The sequence below is a fragment of the Erpetoichthys calabaricus genome, chromosome 5 (genome assembly GCF_900747795.2).
Source record: "Erpetoichthys calabaricus chromosome 5, fErpCal1.3, whole genome shotgun sequence".
NCBI lineage: Eukaryota > Metazoa > Chordata > Cladistia > Polypteriformes > Polypteridae > Erpetoichthys > Erpetoichthys calabaricus.
This window is the reverse complement of record NC_041398.2, coordinates 157,853,088-157,872,459: the sequence shown is the minus strand read 5'-3', so window position 1 is coordinate 157,872,459 and position 19,372 is coordinate 157,853,088. Positions and strand designations below refer to the sequence as shown.

The 19,372-nt window shown below is 38.2% G+C and overlaps 1 protein-coding gene across 2 annotated transcripts in view; it reads left to right on the top strand.

Moving 5' to 3' along the window:
- grid2 (glutamate receptor, ionotropic, delta 2) overlaps positions 1-19,372 on the top strand; it is a 2,355,570-nt gene that overhangs the window by 2,120,062 nt on the left and 216,136 nt on the right. For both annotated transcript variants that reach the window (XM_028802162.2, XM_051927734.1), the window contains one exon: positions 12,982-13,120. In XM_028802162.2, the coding sequence (XP_028657995.1) occupies positions 12,982-13,120 (139 nt within the window). The remainder of the gene's footprint in view (positions 1-12,981; positions 13,121-19,372) is intronic.

Here is a 19,372-nt window from a genome sequence, read left to right as displayed (position 1 = left end):
CACCTCCGTGGGCGCAGCGGCTTAATCACATGCCACAGGAAGCCAATGAAGTAATTGAGAATGATCGCACTCACACGTGCAGGTGCGACTTGCTCCAACTACCTCATTAACTCCCCGCGGTCGTGCAATCGGGCCCACGGATTTAAAACCTGGCCCTTCTTTTTGAAGCCGCGGACCCGCTATACCACAGAGAGTGTAATGTTAATACAAATTACAAAAATGTCAATAGAAGGATGGATGTCAAAGAGTAGCATTATAAGGGGAGCATGGGAATGCGAAATGCATTGGGTGACACCATCAGAGGGTGTGGCACACAAATGATTATCTATTAAGTGTTTCTGGCTGAAATCACCAAAGGGAACAACTGTCATTACACACACACCCATTCCAACTACCACCCATCCAAAACAGATTGATGCAAGAGTGGTGTGTCTAGTTATTATTAATACTGGGGATTGCAGCACTGCATTAAATAAATGTTTAAAGTATGATCAATTCTCTGTTAAGGAGCTGTATTCATCAAGTCACCTTGGACCTTTGGGAGTCTTAATCTGGCCTTGATTATCACTCTCGGTGATATCAACCCTAGTGATGCCACTGGTATGAAATGTTTGGTAACCTTGCAACAATTTACAGCACAAATTTTTCAGTGCTTCACAAAAGCTCATTATGTTAGCAAATACTCAGCTTTTCGAAGTTCTGATCTTATGAAACCCTACCTCCTGTTTAATTCCAAATGTGCATGTCAGCTTAGTGTTTCAAAACCTTTTTTGTTGAGGCTTGTTTGAACTGTGCATGTCACCCCCGAGTTTTAAAATGCACTTTACACTTTGTTTAAACTGCTTATGGCAGGTCAGTGTTTCAAGATGTCATTCACTGAGCTTTGTTTAAACTGTGCATGTCACCCATCATTTTGAAACACATTTCACACTTTCTGTGAGCTGCACAAAGAAAGTTCAGTTTTTTAAAACCTAATTCATTGAGCCTTGTTTGATGTTTAAATTATTAAATATTAAATTAATTAGGTGTAATTTTTATATACTTTGGACAGCATAATTGTTAACGTAAAGGGGAAATCAGCAAATGTATTAGTGACTGTGATTCTGCTTAAGATGGGTTATGAATAGTACACCAAGGTGAACCAACCTTTTTTATTTTAGAAAAGAGTTTTGTGCTATGCTGTAGCTAAGTTGATTTTTTTAATTATCACCTATACAGACTTTGAGAGAATATTTTCACAAGGAACAGATGTTGCTGGCAAAGTCAGGTGCTTTTTGTAAAGTATGTCCAGGTGTGTTTGTCCTGCCTATGCTTGTTTCCAGTATTGAAGTGGATCTTCACACCACCCTTTAGTATGGTTGTTGATCTTAACACTACAGAGTCGTTTGCAGTGGCAGCTGCTGCAGCTGTTGATGTCGATAGCACTGTTTCTGCTTGAATAACAGTTGTAATTATTAATGGAGAAAATGCTTTTATTTACAGTACATTTCACTTTAAACATACAGTACCTATCAACTACAACAACAGAATTTATTTATATAGCACATTTTCATACAAATGATGTAGCTGAAACTGCTTTACAAGATGAAGAAAGAAAAAAATATATAAACATAGGATCAGGCAATACTAAGTAACAAAGAATAAAGTAAGGTCCAATGGCCAGGAGAACAGAAAAAACTAAAACAAACTGCAGAGGGCTGGAGGAAAAAAAGAACAAAATCTGCAGGGGTTCTGAGGCCAACGAGACCGCCCAGCCCCCACTGGGCATTCTACCTAACATAAATGATCTAAATCAGTCCTCATGGTTTTCAGGCTTCACGTGGAAGAAATTAGATGATGATGGTCATGTGGAAATCTGGTCTTCAATCCTTCAATGGGGAGAACTGCATGGTGCCACCATATAAAATCGGAAAAAGAACAGCACAGAAAGTAGGGGTTAGTACAGATTGCGGAGATATGATAAAAATGATACTTAAATGCATACATAGAATATCAGGGTTACACTAAAATGAAGCTATAAGAAAGCCATATTAAAAAATGGGTTTTTAGCAGTTTTTTTTAAAGCACTCCACAGTATTAGCCTGGCAAATTTCTATTGGTAAGCTATTCCAGATTTTGGGTGTATAACAGCAGAAGGCTGCCTTACAACTTCTTTTAAGTTTAGCTGTTAGAATTATAAGCAGACGCTTATTTGAAGGTCTAAGGTTACCTTTCGAGTATAAGGTGAGAGGCATTCTGAAATATAGGATGGAGTGAGATTATTTAAGGCTTTGTAAACCATAAGCAGTATTTTAAAGTCAATTCTAAATGGTACAGGTAACCAGTATAGTGACCTCAAAACTGGGGAGATGTGCTTGGATTTTCTTTTCCTAGTTAAAATTCTGGCAGCTGCATTCTGCACTAGTTGCAACCTAGTTGATGTCTTTTTTGGGTAGTCTTGAGAGGAGTGTGTTACAGTAATCTAGTCGACCAAAAACAAAAGCGTAAACTAATTTTTCAGCATCTTGCTAAGTTATAAGGGATCTATTTTTTTCTATATTTCTTAAGTGAAAAAATTGTGCCCTTGTGGTCTGATTAATATACGATTTAAAATTTAGGTCATAGTCAATAATTACCCCTAAATTCTTTACATCTGTCTTGACTTTTAAGCTTAATGGATCAAGTTTATTTCAAAAATAATTATATTTAATTTAATAATTATATCCATTTTTTGCAACCACTAAGATTTCTGTTTTCTCCTTATTTAGTTTGAGAAAATTACTACTCATCCACTCAGAAACACAAGTAAGACATTGTGTCAGTGAACCAAGAATGTTATCAGGTGCTATTGATAAATACAGTTGTGTGTCGTAAGCATACAGTAGTTGTGGTAGCTCACGTTATGCCTTGAGATAATCTGACCTGATGGAAGCATGTAGATCGAAAACAGCAGTGGACCCAGGATAGATCCTTGTGGAACACCATATAGAATATCATGTGTCTTCGAAGTATTATTACCACAACTAACAAAGAATTTTCTGTCTGTTATGTAAGACTCGAACCAATTTAAAACATTACCAGAGGGGCCCACCCACTGACTAAGGTGATTTATAAAAATATCGTTGTCAATGGTATCCAATGCGGCACTCAGATCTAGGAGGATGAGAACAGATAAACACACTCTGTCTGCATTAACCTGCAAGTCATTTACTACTTTAATGAGTGCAGTTTCTGTACTGTGATTTGTTCTAAAACCTGACTGAAATTTGTCAAGAACAGAATGTTTATTCAAGTGACCATTTAGGTGCCTAATGACTGCCTTTTCTAGGATTTTACTTAAGAAAGGCATGTTTTCTTTAAATCAGACACTCTTAGGGTCTTGCAAGGTGCAACAGTGCTAGAGGATTTTTTTAACTGTCTTTTCAGCAGCAACTATGTCAGCGGCAGCTCTCACTCTAAAATTAAAAATTTCCACCTTATATTTACATTATTATCACTATTGTAGCAAGCACTACAAACAGACTGGTTGCTTAAAATGTTTGTAAACTTTGAATCTGCAGATGAATCAAAGAATCGTTTTTTAACAATTCGCGTCTCATTAATTTTATCTATCAGTATTTCTATATTAAATAGTAAGAGAAAATGGTCAGATAAACCAATATCCACTGCCTGTGTAACATCAACTTTTAATCCTTTAGTAATCTCTAAATCCAGAGTGTGCCCCCTTTGTGTGTTGGCTGGCTAACGTGCTGGCTCAGATCAAAAGAGTGCAGGAGGTTCATGTTCTTTTGCTTTCGGATCTCACCAATTATCAATATGAAAATTAAAGTCTCCAACAATTAGGAACATGTCATAGTTAGTTATTATAATTCACCTTAAGTCTGAGAATTCCTCAAGGAAAGAAGGTGGGGGAGCAGAGAAGGTCGAACTGGTTCTGGATGGAGATGCTTGCCTGGGTCGATGGAAGTGATCTAGCCTTAAACCTGTGCCTGCATAGCTGAGACAGGTCGATTAACTCATTGTTGTTGTCATCACTCTGATGCGGCGCGGGGGTAAAGCTCACTTGGCCCTGAAGGTGAGCGGCACCTAGTGGAGTTGACGTTACTGAATCACGATGAGCTGCAACAATTTCAGATGTCTGGGAGGACCCTTTCAGTAGGCGAGCCTTTAGTTCCCTCAGGTGCCTCCATCTTAACTGGAGTTTCTGAATCTGGTTCTTGAGGGCCTGGAGTTCTTGGACAACGCATTCCATCTCAACTACGGAGCATTGTGTGTGGAGATAACTGCATCATTAGATTTCCAGGTTTGAAAATCTGATTTCATCTAAGTGAGAAGAGCAAATGCCAAGATGGCATGATCTGGCACAGTTGGTCTATTATCAACATTTGCAATGGGATATATTGACCTCACTTGGCAAAGAAGATAGACTATTTTCAATATGTGAACTCCCTTTCTCAATCCTTCTATAGAAATGTATATCTCAAAATTATTTTTCAGTTTAGGTTATAATTGTATGACACCTAATTGGGTTCTCTTCCCATAGACAATTCTCTATTCCCGGACTGAACCCCAGTCTGCACTAAACAGAGAATTTTAAAAGCAACTATCTTAGCATTAAAAAGGATTGTAACATATCTGTAACTGCATAGCGAGATTGCTAATTTTGAGCTCTACAAAATATAACCAATATTGCGTATCTAAAACTTAAATATTTCATTAAATGATGTAATAATTGTATCTTATGTTTATTTAAAGATTTCCCTTTCTCAGATGTGCTTGCCTATTGTGTAGCAAAGTACATAACGCTAAAAAATTAATGCTAAAATTTCTTTCTACTGGATTTTAAGTCAGAACAAAGAAAACATTTCTGTAGAGATAATGATGGCTCTTTTTGAAAATATTATTATTGTTATTATTTTTTAACACATGCAACATTAGGGACTATAGAATCCTGAACAACAATCAAATAATCCAATCTCAAGAAAAGAGGAGGGCTAATAATAATTTTAATAACAGGAAAGATGCTGATTATAAAATGTAAAAGGAAAATATTTATTAAAAGAGGTACTGTGAGCAAGGTGTATTATTTTGTTTTGTTATTTTTTTATGTTTTGTATGGTACATTCTGACAGCAAGCATTGTAAATATATCATAACACTAGAATCCTTGAAGCCTACGATAAAAGTCATAATGCCAGGCCACCTTAAATTCCTTAGCACCTTTTCATCAGCGTCTTTATTTTTCAAATGTGTTAATCAGCACAAGCAGCAAGCAGCCTGCTATTCCTTCCCCCCACCAATGCAGTTGAAGTCAAGTCAGATACTAAATTCTCAGGGCTCAAGTCTGTTTATCTGGGTGTGAGGTGTCTGGAATTGTAACTTTATATATAATATATTTATATATAATACGTGGCTGTCCATTTGTCTGACCAGGATTTTAAATTACCTGGGGCCTCATGTATAAATGGTGCGTACGCACAGAAATGTTGCGTAAGAACGTTTCCACGTTCAAATCGTGATGTATAACACCTAAACTTGGCATAAAGCCATGCACATTTCCACGGTACCTCATACCCTGTCGTTCGCAAGTTCTCCGCTCGGTTTTGCAGACTGGCGGCACCCAGCGTCAAAGCAGTGCTTCTGTTCCTGTGTGGTTTATCATTCTTTCTCAGATCCACGTCCCTGACACGGCTTTATAAATACACTGAAATTAACCGCATATTGTTTATTAGTTTAATGCATCTGATTGTAATTAACCTGTAACAATATAATGGTCCACGGAATGGTCAAACTATTCCAAATACCATAACTGCTTTAACGTTGTTACTCTCACTGCACCTTCTTCTTTTTCTTTCAGCTGCTCCCGTTAGGGTTTACCACAGCAGATCATCTTTTTCCATATTACTCTCACTGCACAACTCGGAGCAGCTGATCGGAAAGAGAATTATCGGTATTACAGCATCAAGCACATGCTTCTTCAGCCATGCTTCCTATTTGAACTGCTTCTCACATGGCAAACGCTTCAAACCTTTCCTGTATGGACCTCACGGTTCAGAAAGAGTTTCATCCCAAGAGCTCTAAATGCACTCAATCAGTCCATCAACTGCTCCTTGTAGAACTGTTTGGACTTATAAGTACAATCACCTCACTGTAAACTTGCACTACAGTTATAATATTGCACAACCTGAGCCACTTTATAAAGCGCGTATTTACATATGATGACAATATCATTTTTAAGATGAAATGCAGCAAAATATGTTTATTATATTATACAGATAAAAGCACTGTATGCTTCATTGGGACAGGCATGAACGATAGAATAATTAAACATGTACTACGAAGATATTTCAATGTTCCTTAAAAGTTTTGAAGAATTGGCGTTATAAGCTTACAGATGGCTTAACGTCTATTACAGAGCTGATTGTGTGGCGATCGGTTACTTGGAGAAAGAAAAGAAAGGACAAGTATGTTTGAAAGAGACAGTACTGCAGGGGCGGCCTTAGGCATGTGCAAACTGTACACCTGCACAGGGCTGCCATATCCCAGGGGCCGCCACGCCAATATATGTTGAATATAAAACAGAAAGAGCTAAAAACGCAGCAGCAAAAGTTAAAAACTTGTGTCATGAGCACGAGGCGGCTATGCAGTGTCTGCAATGGACGTGGCCATCCACCGTGCATTAAGATACCATATTGACATTGGCGGGTGAAGGGGCCACCGATTCTTTCTCTGCCCAGGGCCGCCACGAGCCTAGAGCCCGCCCCTGAGTACTACTGCAATAAATTATTTCATCAAAGGTCGCGCACAATCACTGCGCCACCATGTTCCCATGTTTAATAACGTGCTTTAACTCCTATCATCATGAAAATGATATCACGTATACATCTCAGTATTTTAGTTATTCAGAGAGCTGTAATATCACGAATGTAATGGATTCTGTGTCCTTTTGGAGGAAGAGAAAGCTGATTTAAGAAGCATGTAGTGATTCAAACACATAGAGCACATAGAAGAACACATACAAAACAAAGCATTTAACGTGCTACTTTAATTACGATGTGATTTGAGAAACTGGCTAATTAAACGATTTTAAGATGAAGTTTATGATGTTCTACTTTAATGACAAAATAAACTACATAATTAAAGTGGAAATTTCGAGATTGAAGTTGACATTTTGTGCTTTTTCATATGACACTCAGATGGTGGGCTACATCTCGCCTTTTCACAGCGACGTTGATATCTGACAGCTTCTTTTTTTATTTTGGGCACTATGTGACTTTGTGAACTTGAGCTTTCGAGTTTCTCCGACACGCTATATCAGTCGATTAGCTTCCTTTTGTTGTTTATATCACTGTTTAAACCAACAAATGGTATGTTTTTCCTTGCCTCCACTTGGTATTCGCTGAAATCTTCCATTTTCCCTCTTGCTTTTCCCAATTGCCTTCTCACAGAACACTGAGTTTAAGGGCAATTTATATTGCTTTGCATATTCAAAGAGGCGTAATTCTGGGAGGAGTTGGGGCGGGACAGCAGGCGCGTGCACGAGCGTTACTTTTCACGCTGATCGGTATTTATGTAGTGGAAGAACGTGGAAGTTTGCGTATGCACAGATTCCTGCATCTGGATTTTTCTGTGCGTAAGCACATTTCAGCTTTTGTGCTTACGTCATGTTATAGTGGGAATTCTACGCACAGCGTTATGCATGAGGCCCCTGTAGTTCACAAACTGTTTGACCTATTCACCTGAAATTTGGTACACATATACTATGTGGCGTCTACTATCCACTTTCGGGGTGATGATTGACCTCCAAGGTTATCCCTTTTTTTATCTTTATTTTATTTTATTGTAGAATCAACTCTCAGCAGTGGCCAGCAGGGTGGCTGTGTGGCACATGCGTATGGGCACCATTCTCGTCCCTACCACCTTCGCCGTCACTTCCCCTATCTCTTCATATTTTAAATCATTTTTGAGGCAGATTGAAGACTTAAGTGCCAGCTTAAGTGAAACATGAAAGAAAACATACTAAGTAATTGCAACACAAACACTATCAGTTTTAATGTGAAAAGATGTCGACAAAAGAAGAGAAGAAGCGGGCCACTAGGGTGGAGAAAAGAAGAGCTGCTCAGGAAGCAGCAAGCGTATCAACCTCTGAGCAAACAAATGCTAAATGTACAGAGAAAGAGTATGAAAACTATGAATGCTCAAGTCAAGTGTATTCACTGCATGTTATCGTGCAGTGTGACGTTACTGGTAGGGTAAATAATATATCTTTATTTGGAATACATATATTTCATGTGTGCTCTATGTCTACAACAATCTTGGTAAATGTAGTATGACAGGAAATGCGAGGCAGGAAATGTTGAACACATAACTAAAACAGAAACTTTTTTCATGTTATAGTAATAATTGACAAAATGCTGATGTGAAGTGTATAATGTGTGAAGACTGAAATAAACACTTTCACAAAAGGTATAGCAAAACAAGTGTGCTTTTATTCAAGAACATAACAAAAGAAAAACAAATCATTCAATTTATATATTGCTGTTAATGAGTTAAAAACCCAAGCCCAAATATCAATCGACAGAGAGCTGATATATCTTCATGGTTGGTGCAGAGGTAACAACTGAAGTTGTGGGTTTGAGCCCTGGCTCTCCCCATTTTGAGCAGTGAGCTAATGTTATATAATAAAAACATACATTTGATTTGAGTCTGTAACATCTGGTGTAAAAGTTTTTTTTTAATTCAGTTTATTCCTTGCAGTCACGTTCACATGGTACAACAATCTTGCCTCTCCCACTCTGAGTTGATGTCACTTATTGATGGATATTTCTCAGCTGTAGACAATTTATCATAATCAGAAACCTGTTAGTTTAATGTGAGAGTAAGAACTGAGAGTTGTAGCGATAGATAGATAGATAGATAGATAGATAGATAGATAGATAGATAGATAGATAGATAGATAGATAGATAGATAGATAGATAGATAGATAGATAGATAGATAGATAGTGTGGACGCTAGAGGCGCTGTTGCCCCGTTCAACCCACCAGACAGATGTCCAAGACACACGTTTAAAACACCAAGAAGATTCTTTAATATTAATTTTTCAATAAAGTGCACAAAGCACCGCACACTCCACAATTCTTCCAATAATAATAATAAACAATAATCAATTACAAAATACCACTCCCAGCAGCTCCGTCACACTCTCACCCAACTCCAGCTCGATCTGCTGGGTTTCCCATAGTCCTCTTAAAGTCCATGACCCAGAAGTATTCCTTCTCCGGGTCAAACCTTCTTCAAGTATCCAGGAAGTTCTGCGGGCCACCGTCCTTGTGACTCCGAAGTACTTCCGGGTTGACGTAACCATAATAATCCCTGGGTTCTTAGTTAACTCCCTCTGGTGGCACCCACAGCACCCAGCAGGGCTGAAGAGATGGACTCCATATCCCATGCTGCCCTGCAGGAATCCGAGGAGCCATTTCCATCCAGGGGAGCTGCCATCTAGCGTCTCAGGGGATGTATTGCCCTGAAAAGGCTATTTTCTTCTGATGAGGGACGTCCCGGCCGGACTGAAACGCCGGCCGTCCATCACAATAGATAGATACTTTATTGATCCCAAAGAAAATTTAAATACTGTGGAAGTAACCCTTGAAAAAAACAGGAATATCTCAATCAATCAGCTTTTATTCAGTAACAGATGAGTACATGGATTAATGTGTTGCAAGGCAGAAGAGCAAAGTTCGCTCTTCTGCCTTGCAACGCATGAAAAAGGGAAGTTCCCTTTTTCAATCAGCTTTTTTATATTTTCTCCTCCCTCCCCCTTACTTATCAAAAAGCATAATATCGTTTACCTAAGCATTTCATCTTACATTGTGCAAACTGGCCAACCAGGTTTGTGTATGTGTCAGATGGGGTCCTAAAGAAGGAAAGATCATCTTTCCTGTGTCTAACACATGTGTTCTTAAAGAGGAAGTTGTCCTAGGTCAGCTTACTGCTCCCTGTCTTATGACAGATGGCTGAATAACCTGCTGTTATAACAAGAATTACACCAAATTAGAAACAAACATTTAAGTACATACTACAAATAACATTAAGTTAGTACAAGCCGTCAAATGCAATTACACTGCAATGGGGTTGGAATCCTACTCTCCATACAGGTAATGTGGATGGTGCATACAATAATGTCAGTGCAAAAGGAATTGTGCAGATAATACTAATACCAAAGTGACAAGTGGCAGATAATATTAAAGTGACAGATACTAAAGTTACATACTGTAATAATAAAATAAAATAAAGTGACATGGCCTATGCTAATAGAGTAACATATTTAAAGTGACACGTTATTATAAAAGGTTATACAGTTCTTAGTTGATATAGCTTATGAGGTAGTTCACACAAGAGCAGAGAAGGAGCATCAGGCTCAGAACTCAACCCCCCACCTCTCCTCTTAGGAAGAGTCTAATGGCTCTGGGGACAAAAGATTTTATGCATTTGTCCATTTTGCAGTTCTGTGATAGCAGCCTACCACTAAACAAACTCCTCTGCTTAACTATGATTGTATATAGTATGTGATGTTCAATGTGCATAATAGATAGCAGCTTGCATAGTGTCTTCCTCTCTGCCACTGTCACCAAAGAATCCATTTTCATGCTAGCAACAGATCCTGCTCACCTGATCAGCTTGGCAATACAATCAACATCTCTTTTCTTCAAATTACACCCCCCAGCACACCACAGCACAGAAGAGAGCATTGGCAAACACCAACTGATGGAACATCTGTTGGAGTTTCATACTCCTCAGAAAATAGAGCTGGCTTGCCTCTTCTTGCACAGAGCCTTGTTCTTTGAGCAGTCCAGTCTGTCATCCAACTGCAGTTCAAGGTATTTATAGGTCTTGACCCACTCCACATCATCCCCCTTCAATGGAGACATGTCTCAGTGGTGGTCTTGACCTACAGTCATCCACAACCATCTCCATGGTTTTAGAAGTGTTCAACAGCAGTTGGTTTGACCGACACCATCCCAGAAAGTCATCCTTTGAACTTGAGACTTGTACTAAGGCTGTAGGTAAACCAGATTGTGGTCAGATTATCTCAGTGGGAGAGTAGTGGCTTGGTAAGCATCCCTCACATTCACATAAAGAAGGCCAATTGTCCTGTTCTTTCTAGTGGAACAATCGACATACTGAAAGAAGGAAGTCAGAGTTGAATCCAGTGTAGTATGATTGAAATCACCAGAAATAGCAAATGAATGATTCTGGATGTTGCATCTGAAGTCTCGCACAGGTTGCGAGTATGACATCATACATAGTCTCTGTGTCTGCCCATGGAGGAATGTAAACAACAACTACAATAGAGAAAACTCCCTGGACATGTAGTATGGACTAACGCCCACCGCTAACAGTTCAATATCCCGACAACAGATTATTTCCTTAACTGTTACTTTCCCTGGGTTACATCATCTGATATTGATAAGAAATGCAAGTCCCCTACCTTTGCTTTTGCCACAGCATTTGGCATTCCTGTTGGCTCTTACGGTTGTAAACCCCAGAATGTCCATGCTAGCATGGGGAATGTTGTCTGTTAGCCATGTCTCTGGCAGACACAGATAACAGCACTTCCGATAGACCTATGGTTTTTAATTAGTACTGCTAGTTCATCTGTCGTGTGGACCAGCTAGTTTACATGCCCCATTACCACAGATGGAATAGATGTTTTACATTTCCAGTTTTTGTAAGCTTCGTCTTTACCTTAGCACCTGCCCTGCATCCCCGATACTTGTGCCTCAGTTTTCCCTGAATCAGCTGTGCCCTTCCAGCGCATCTCTTTGTTCAGAGTGCGAGTAGCTCTTCCTTTGTGTAAACAAAGTTCCTGCCCCTCACTTGTATTATAAAAAGATCTATATCTGTAGTATACTTAAACTAAAGCTCCACACACGCAGTAGACAAACAGTTGAGAAGAAACTCTATGCTGTAAGTAAAGAAAAAGAAACAAAAAAGCTGTAACACAGATGGACCTATGGGTTATACTGTCATTCGTGTCAGCACTGAAAGTTATAGATGTATGTAAATGTATGAGACAAAAAGAAAAGTTAGCATGGAAACTGGAGGATAGACAGAGACAGTTAGAGCAATACACTGAAAAGAAGAAACTGGGTAACAATTCTGAAAAATAAAAACATAGGAAAAAATGTTCCAGGGAGATTTAAATAATAAAATTCACAAAAGGGATAAGTTGTCAAATGCACAGTATAAATTATGCAAGGTGAAGGGTAAAGGGGATGTACAAATTTAAACTACGATAATTTGAGTTTTTAGACAATGCTTCATGTCCATCATCATTGAGCAGGTTGTTGCTCCAGCACTATGGATAAGTTATGTCTTAGTCTGCCATAAATACAAGAAAAGACATGGAGTTGCAACAAAAAGAATAAAGTATATCATACAAAGAGTTGTGCTGGGGTCTAGTCAGTACTAATAATTAGACTATATACTGCACCATTGATACAGTGTACTTACCGAAGTGTCATAAAATTTGCTAGTCATGGTATAGCAGTCAATATTTCTTATAAGTATTATTAAATTGAGGAGGTATTATTTGAAAATTTCTGTTCTCCCTCAGTACAATAAACTTGAACTTTACATTTATAATATACTATTGTCATTCATATGTATAATTGTAAATTTTAATTATGCATGTTTCTCAAGAAATAATTATTATGTCTTGTATTATTATAGATGCACTACACTTCCTTGTTCTGCATCTATTTCTAACATAATTGTACATAAGCAACAAGGCTGTGAGCAAATTATAAGTATCATTACTGTATATGGTTAAAAGCAAGAGACTGTCATTGATAAAGCAAGCAATCCTTTATTTAGGATCCTTTAGCAATCCGGATCAATAAGGACTTTCATTCTACAGTATATGAATCAACAGCAGATATTGATTTTAATCTAATATTATTGTTACTAGTTGATAATAAATATTATTTTCTGCATTTTTAGGTGGAGAGGTTCCTTACACAACCCTGGCAACTCGAATGATGATGGGTGTCTGGTGGTTGTTTGCATTAATTGTCATTTCATCCTACACTGCAAATTTGGCAGCTTTCCTCACCATCACCCGAACAGAGAATTCTATACAGTAAGTCATATTGTTTCAAAATTCTTCATTAGTTTTTGTGACGCTTTAAGATTTCACTAATATTCTTTTTAAAAACATTGACAGGATTCTTTTACAGTTTAATGTCTCATATTTTTAATCTCTTAAATCTAAAAGATGTGGTATAGAAATTTAGAGGTAGCTTAAGAAATAAAATATGATCAGATTATGTGTATTGATTAACAGACTAACCTGTCTAATCTTATATATATATATATATATATATATATATATATATATATCTTACAATTAAATTCAATAGAAACATATTAATCTTCATTTGGAAAAAGTTTTAGATACATGTACAATCTTATTATATTCAAGTAACATATTAAACTATACAATTTCTACCCTCCTGCAAAGTGTAGAACAGGAGGGCACATAGCTTGGTCCAGCACCTCCTTGCCAGTGAAGCCCTTTTCCTTCAAATCTTCTTTTACTTTATCCATCCACCTCCACTTTGGCCTCCCTCACCATCTCTTCCCCTATCCTTCCATTTCCATCACTCTTTTCCCACATGATTAATGTCTCTCCTCATCACATTGCCATACCACTTCCACCTACTTACCTGAAATTTCTTAGCTATCACTACCACTTTTGCTGTACATCTGTTTTTTCATTTCTTATTCTGACATTTTAACTCCACACATCCATCTCAACATTCTCATTTCTGACACATCTAACTACTTCTCCTCTTCTCCCTTTACTACTCATGTCTCCGCTGCATGCATCATTACAGGTCTTACCATTGTTTTAAAAATCTTACTTTTAACCTTCACCTTAATTCTTCTGCACATGCACTCTGTGATTTATCTCTGCATCTAATGTTCCATCTCGTGCTACTACTGATCCTAGATATTTAAATGTATCCAGTCTTTTCAATAGCTCTGCCTGCAGGCTAACTTCTGAATCCTGATCATCTTCTATCTTCCAAAGCCCTTCTCTGTTCTTTTTACTTCCTCTCCACTTACTCTTGTCTGGTGCTACACAACACAATGTCATGCAAAAACATGGTTATTGGTCTTTTATTTCATAATTCAACATATCCATAACCAGATCAAAGAGGTAAGGACTTTCGGGCCTCTTCCTCTTTCCATCCTCACTCTCCCTCTGAAGCCTTCCATTTTTCTTGAAGACAAGTTAACTCATCTGTTGCCTTTTTATAGAGCTTAAACATGATTGGTGTGTCTACAATGAAGCTCCTATGTGTCTGCACACCTGGTGGTTGTGTTTAACCAATTTGTTCATTGGTGTGGTCATTTGAAAACCAGTGCTTTGAAATGGGAAGGAAGTGACATCATGATATATTTCTGTGTCTAATATGTGTGTAGTGTTTTGTAAATCACTGTGTGTAGTGTTTTGCAAAATGTGTGAGGCTGACAATCTGCTTATAGTCGCGCAAATCTGGGCTGATTCTTTGCTCCTTTAATGTACAGTTTTGTTAAATGTGAAATACTACTGATTTTAGTTAGAAAAAAAATGTTACTGTATTATTAAATTGTAGAATGTTTTCTATTTTTTCTTTTTTTTTGTTATTAACACCATTAGAAAACTGCATAAAAGTGACCCCAGAAAATAGAAAATGTAAAATTTTGAGCTCTATGCACATAAATCTTGCTGAGTTTCTCAGTAAGGTCACAGTTTACAAAACAAATACAGCAAAGCTTTATTCTTTACTGACAGACTTTTCTAATGTTCCAGATTAACTTAACAAGGACAGCTTTAGGATATTTAAGAAAAACAGAAATACTCCAAGAAAAATTCGTACAGACTTGTGAGAATGTACAAACTCTATATAGACAGTGACAGAAGCAAAATTCATAGTTCACTACAATTGTATGTATGCATGTACTGATTTGCTGACTTTCTGAATGTTTTTACACTGAAATATTACTTTTGTGTACAGTAAATGCAGTTTGTCTTTTATGGTGCTCAAAGTGCATGCTAGCTTATTATTTGAGATTACAAGTACGAAAGATGCAGTGTTACTATTTTTGAATTGTTTGTGAAGTTGGTAAAAAGTAGTAAAAACCATGCCACATACTTATAATATATTACTTAAAAAATAAGTAGTATAGACTTATATAATCTAAATATATACAGTGCATCCGGAAAGTATTCACAGCGCATCACTTTTTCTACATTTTGTTATGTTACAGCCTCATTCCAAAATGGATTAAATTCATTTTTTTCCTCAGAATTCTACACACAACACCCCATAATGACAATGTGAAAAAAGTTTACTTAAGGTTTTTGCAAATTTATTAAAAATAAAAAAACTGAGAAATCACATGTACATAAGTATTCACAGCCTTTGCTCAATACTTTGTCGATGCACCTTTGGCAGCAATTACAGCCTCAAGTCTTTTTGAATATGATGCCACAAGCTTGGCACACCTATCCTTGGCCAGTTTCGCTCATTCCTCTTTGCAGCACCTCTCAAGCTCCATCAGGTTGGATGGGAAGCGTCGGTGCACAGCCATTTTAAGATCACTCCAGTGTTGTTCAATCGGATTCAAGTCTGGGCTCTGGCTGGGCCACTCAAGGACATTCACAGAGTTGTCCTGAAGCCACTCCTTTGATAGCTTAGGGTCGTTGTCCTGCTGAAAGATGAACCGTCGCCCCAGTCTGAGGTCAAGTGCGCTCTGGAGCAGGTTTTCATCAGGATGTCTCTGTACATTACTGCAGTCATCTTTCCCTTTATCCTGATTAGTCTCCCAGTCCCTGCCGCTGAAAAACATCCCCACAGCATGATGCTGCCACCACCATGCTTCACTGTAGGGATGGTATTGGCCTGGTGATGAGCGGTGCCTGGTTTCCTCCAAACGTGACACCTGGCATTCACACCAAAGAGTTCAATCTTTGTCTCATCAGACCAGAGAATTTTCTTTCTCATGGTCTGAGAGTCCTTCAGGTGCATTTTGGCAAACGCCAGGCGGGCTGCCATGTGCCTTTTACTAAGGAGTGGCTTCCGTCTGGCCACTCTACCATACAGGCCTGATTGGTGGATTGCTGCAGAGATAGTTGTCCTTCTGGAAGGTTCTCCTCTCTCCACAGAGGACCTCTGGAGCTCTGACAGAGTGACCATCGGGTTCTTGGTCACCTCCCTGACTAAGAGCCTTTTCCCCTGATCGCTCAGTTTAGTTGGCCAGCCAGCTCTAGGAAGAGTCTTGGTGGTTTCGAACTTCTTCCACTTACGGATGATGGAGGCCACTGTGCTCACTGGGACCTTCAAAGCAGCAGAAATTTTTCTGTAACCTTCCCCAGATTTGTGCCTCGAGACAATCCTGTCTCGGAGGTCTACAGACAATTCCTTTGACTTCATGCTTGGTTTGTGCTCTGACATGAACTGTCAACTGTGGGACCTTATATGGACAGGTGTGTGCCTTTCCAAATCCTGTCCAATCAACTGAATCTACCACAGGTGGACTCCAATTAAGCTGCAGAAACATCTCAAGGATGATCAGGGGAAACAGGATGCACCTGAGCTCAATTTTGAGCTTCATGGGAAAAGCTGTGAATACTTATGTACATGTGCTTTCTCAATTTTTTTATTTTTAATAAATTTGCATAAATCTCAAGTAAACTTTTTTTCACGTTGTCATTATGGGGTGTTGTGTGTAGAATTCTGAGGAAAAAAATGAATTCAATCCATTTTGGAATAAAGCTGTAACATAACAAAATGTGGAAAAAGTGATGCGCTGTGGATACTTTCCGGATGCACTGTAAGTCTGAATATCATTATATGAAGATGACAGTCTGGTTTACTAACTTGGCATCCTGCTGTCTGTCCCAGTGAATTAAAACAAACAGAACAATGACTATAGGAGTTACTTATAAATTAAATTATCAAAATTTAGATAGAATTGCATGCATTACCTGACTAACTGTTTAACAATTGTTGAAATTAAAGGTATACTTGTGTTGGTATTTTGCACTAATTATATCTGGCTATTTGTCTGCCTACATATTTGTATTCCAATTACTAATTTCCATAACCTATGCATGCCGCCTAGTCACCTAAGCGAAAGAGGAGTGCCATGTAACTTGTAAAATCATCACTATAAGCTTAAACCCCAATAAATATGTTCATTTAGACAGGGGAGGAACTTTGTTGAACTCAATACTTCATCTGAGTTAGATCCATATTGATAGCTTTATAAAACACAGCATTAAATCACAAAGGATAAGTTGAAATTTTCATTGATCAACAAATTAAATTATTTTCCTTGGTTATATTTCTGGAAAGTAAAATGATCATGTGTTGTGGAATGTGACAGAACAGACAAATCTACATACTACACATGTGTTTCAGTGTAGCTTGCTTTTGTCATTGCAGTTGTGACATTAGTTGGCATTTGTTTGCTGAATAACGCAGCTTAGAATCTTATGGGCTTTCACATGAGGGGTCTCTCCAGTAATTGCTGACTCTGTGCAATATCATAACTTTTCCAAAGATACTTACATTTTAGTGTAATATTCAATGATGAATATATTTGTTTGATGCAGGGCACATAAAAATATATAACCAGTAACGGTGTACTGCACGATAACGTGCAGTGAATACACTTGACTTGAGCATTCATAGTTTTCATACTCTTTCTGTACGTTTAGCATTCATTTGCTCAGAGGTTGATGTGCTTGCTGCTTCCTGAACAGCTCTTCTTTTCTCCACCCTAGCAGCCTGCTTCTTCTCTTCTTTTGTCGGCATCTTTTTGCATTAAAACTGATTCAGTGTTTGGGTTGCAATTACTTACTACGTTTTCTTTAATTTTTCACTTAAGCTGGCACTTAAGTCTCCAATCTGCCTCAAGAATGATTTAAGGTATGAAGAAGTAGGGAAAGTGACGGCGAAGGTGGTAGATATGAGAACGGTGCCCATACGCATGCGCCACACAGCCACCCTGCTGGCCACTGCTGAGAGTTGATTCTACAATAAAATAAAATAAAGATAAAAAGAGGGATAACCTTGGAGGTCAATCATCACCCCAAAAGTGGATAGTAGACGCCACATAGTATATGTGTACCAAATGTCAGGTGAATAGGTCAAACGGTTTGTGAGCTACATGTGATTTAAAATCCTGGACAGACAAACAAACAGCCACGGTAGCACATTATATATAAAGATATAAATCTTTTTTTTCTGAAATATGAAATGTTTTCTTGTGACATAATAGTAGCAAGCACTTCTTTTTCTTGTATACTCCCATTGTGTTACAAGACCAATCCAGATTGTATTTGGAGTACTTGTATCAGCGAACAACTTCCACATCCACTCCCTGAATAGTGACTGGTCATATAGGTTCTTTGGTTAGGCAAAAGTCAATAACCAGTTCCTTGGTTTTGCTGATGTTAAGCTGTAGACAATTCTTTTTACAACAAGAATTATCCATCCAACTCATATACTCTCTCTCTCACACACACACACCCTGTTATTGCAGAATAATCTGAGAATTTCTGCAAATATAACCGGAATTTTATTTATAGTTTATGGTGTACAGCATGAAGAGAAAAGGAGACAGAACTTTTCCTTGTAGTACTCCAGTGTTACTTATTTTCACATCAGAAACACATTCCTTGAGCCTCACAAACTGTGGTCTGCCCAACACATAGTCCATTATCCAGGACACCATAGGCCCATTCACCTGCATATTTCTGAGCTTAACCCTAAACAAGGAAGGCTACGTGGTATTGAAGGCACTGGAGAAATCAAAAACCATAATTATCACTTCCAGCTGCCAGAAGGAACTAAGCCTTGTGGAGCGAATAGATAATTATATCTTCCATTCCAATCATTGTCTGATAGGCACACTGCACTGGGTCCAAGTGGTCTTTCATTCGTATAGTTCAGGGTCAGCTTCTGGAACGTCTTAATGATGTGAGAAGAAAGGGTCACTGACATGTGGCCATTAAACTGCAGACAATTCTTTTTACAACAAGAAACAAATTCTCTATCAAACTTGTAACTGAAACGATTAGCAGTTTTCCATAGCAGTAGCACTTTCTTGAGCCTTATTGATAAGACTAAACAGATAACAGAGGATACCACAAAGTTTGTTGGGACAGAACTAACTCCACCTGGTTCCACAGCTTTTCATGCATGTAGTTTTCTCAGTTATGGGCGCACACTGATGGTCAAAGGTGGATTCATCACAGGGCATACCATTTGAAGTAGTAGGAGTTGTTGATGCAGGAGGGATGGTGTGGAGTGACTGGTCATTGGAAGAAGCTGAT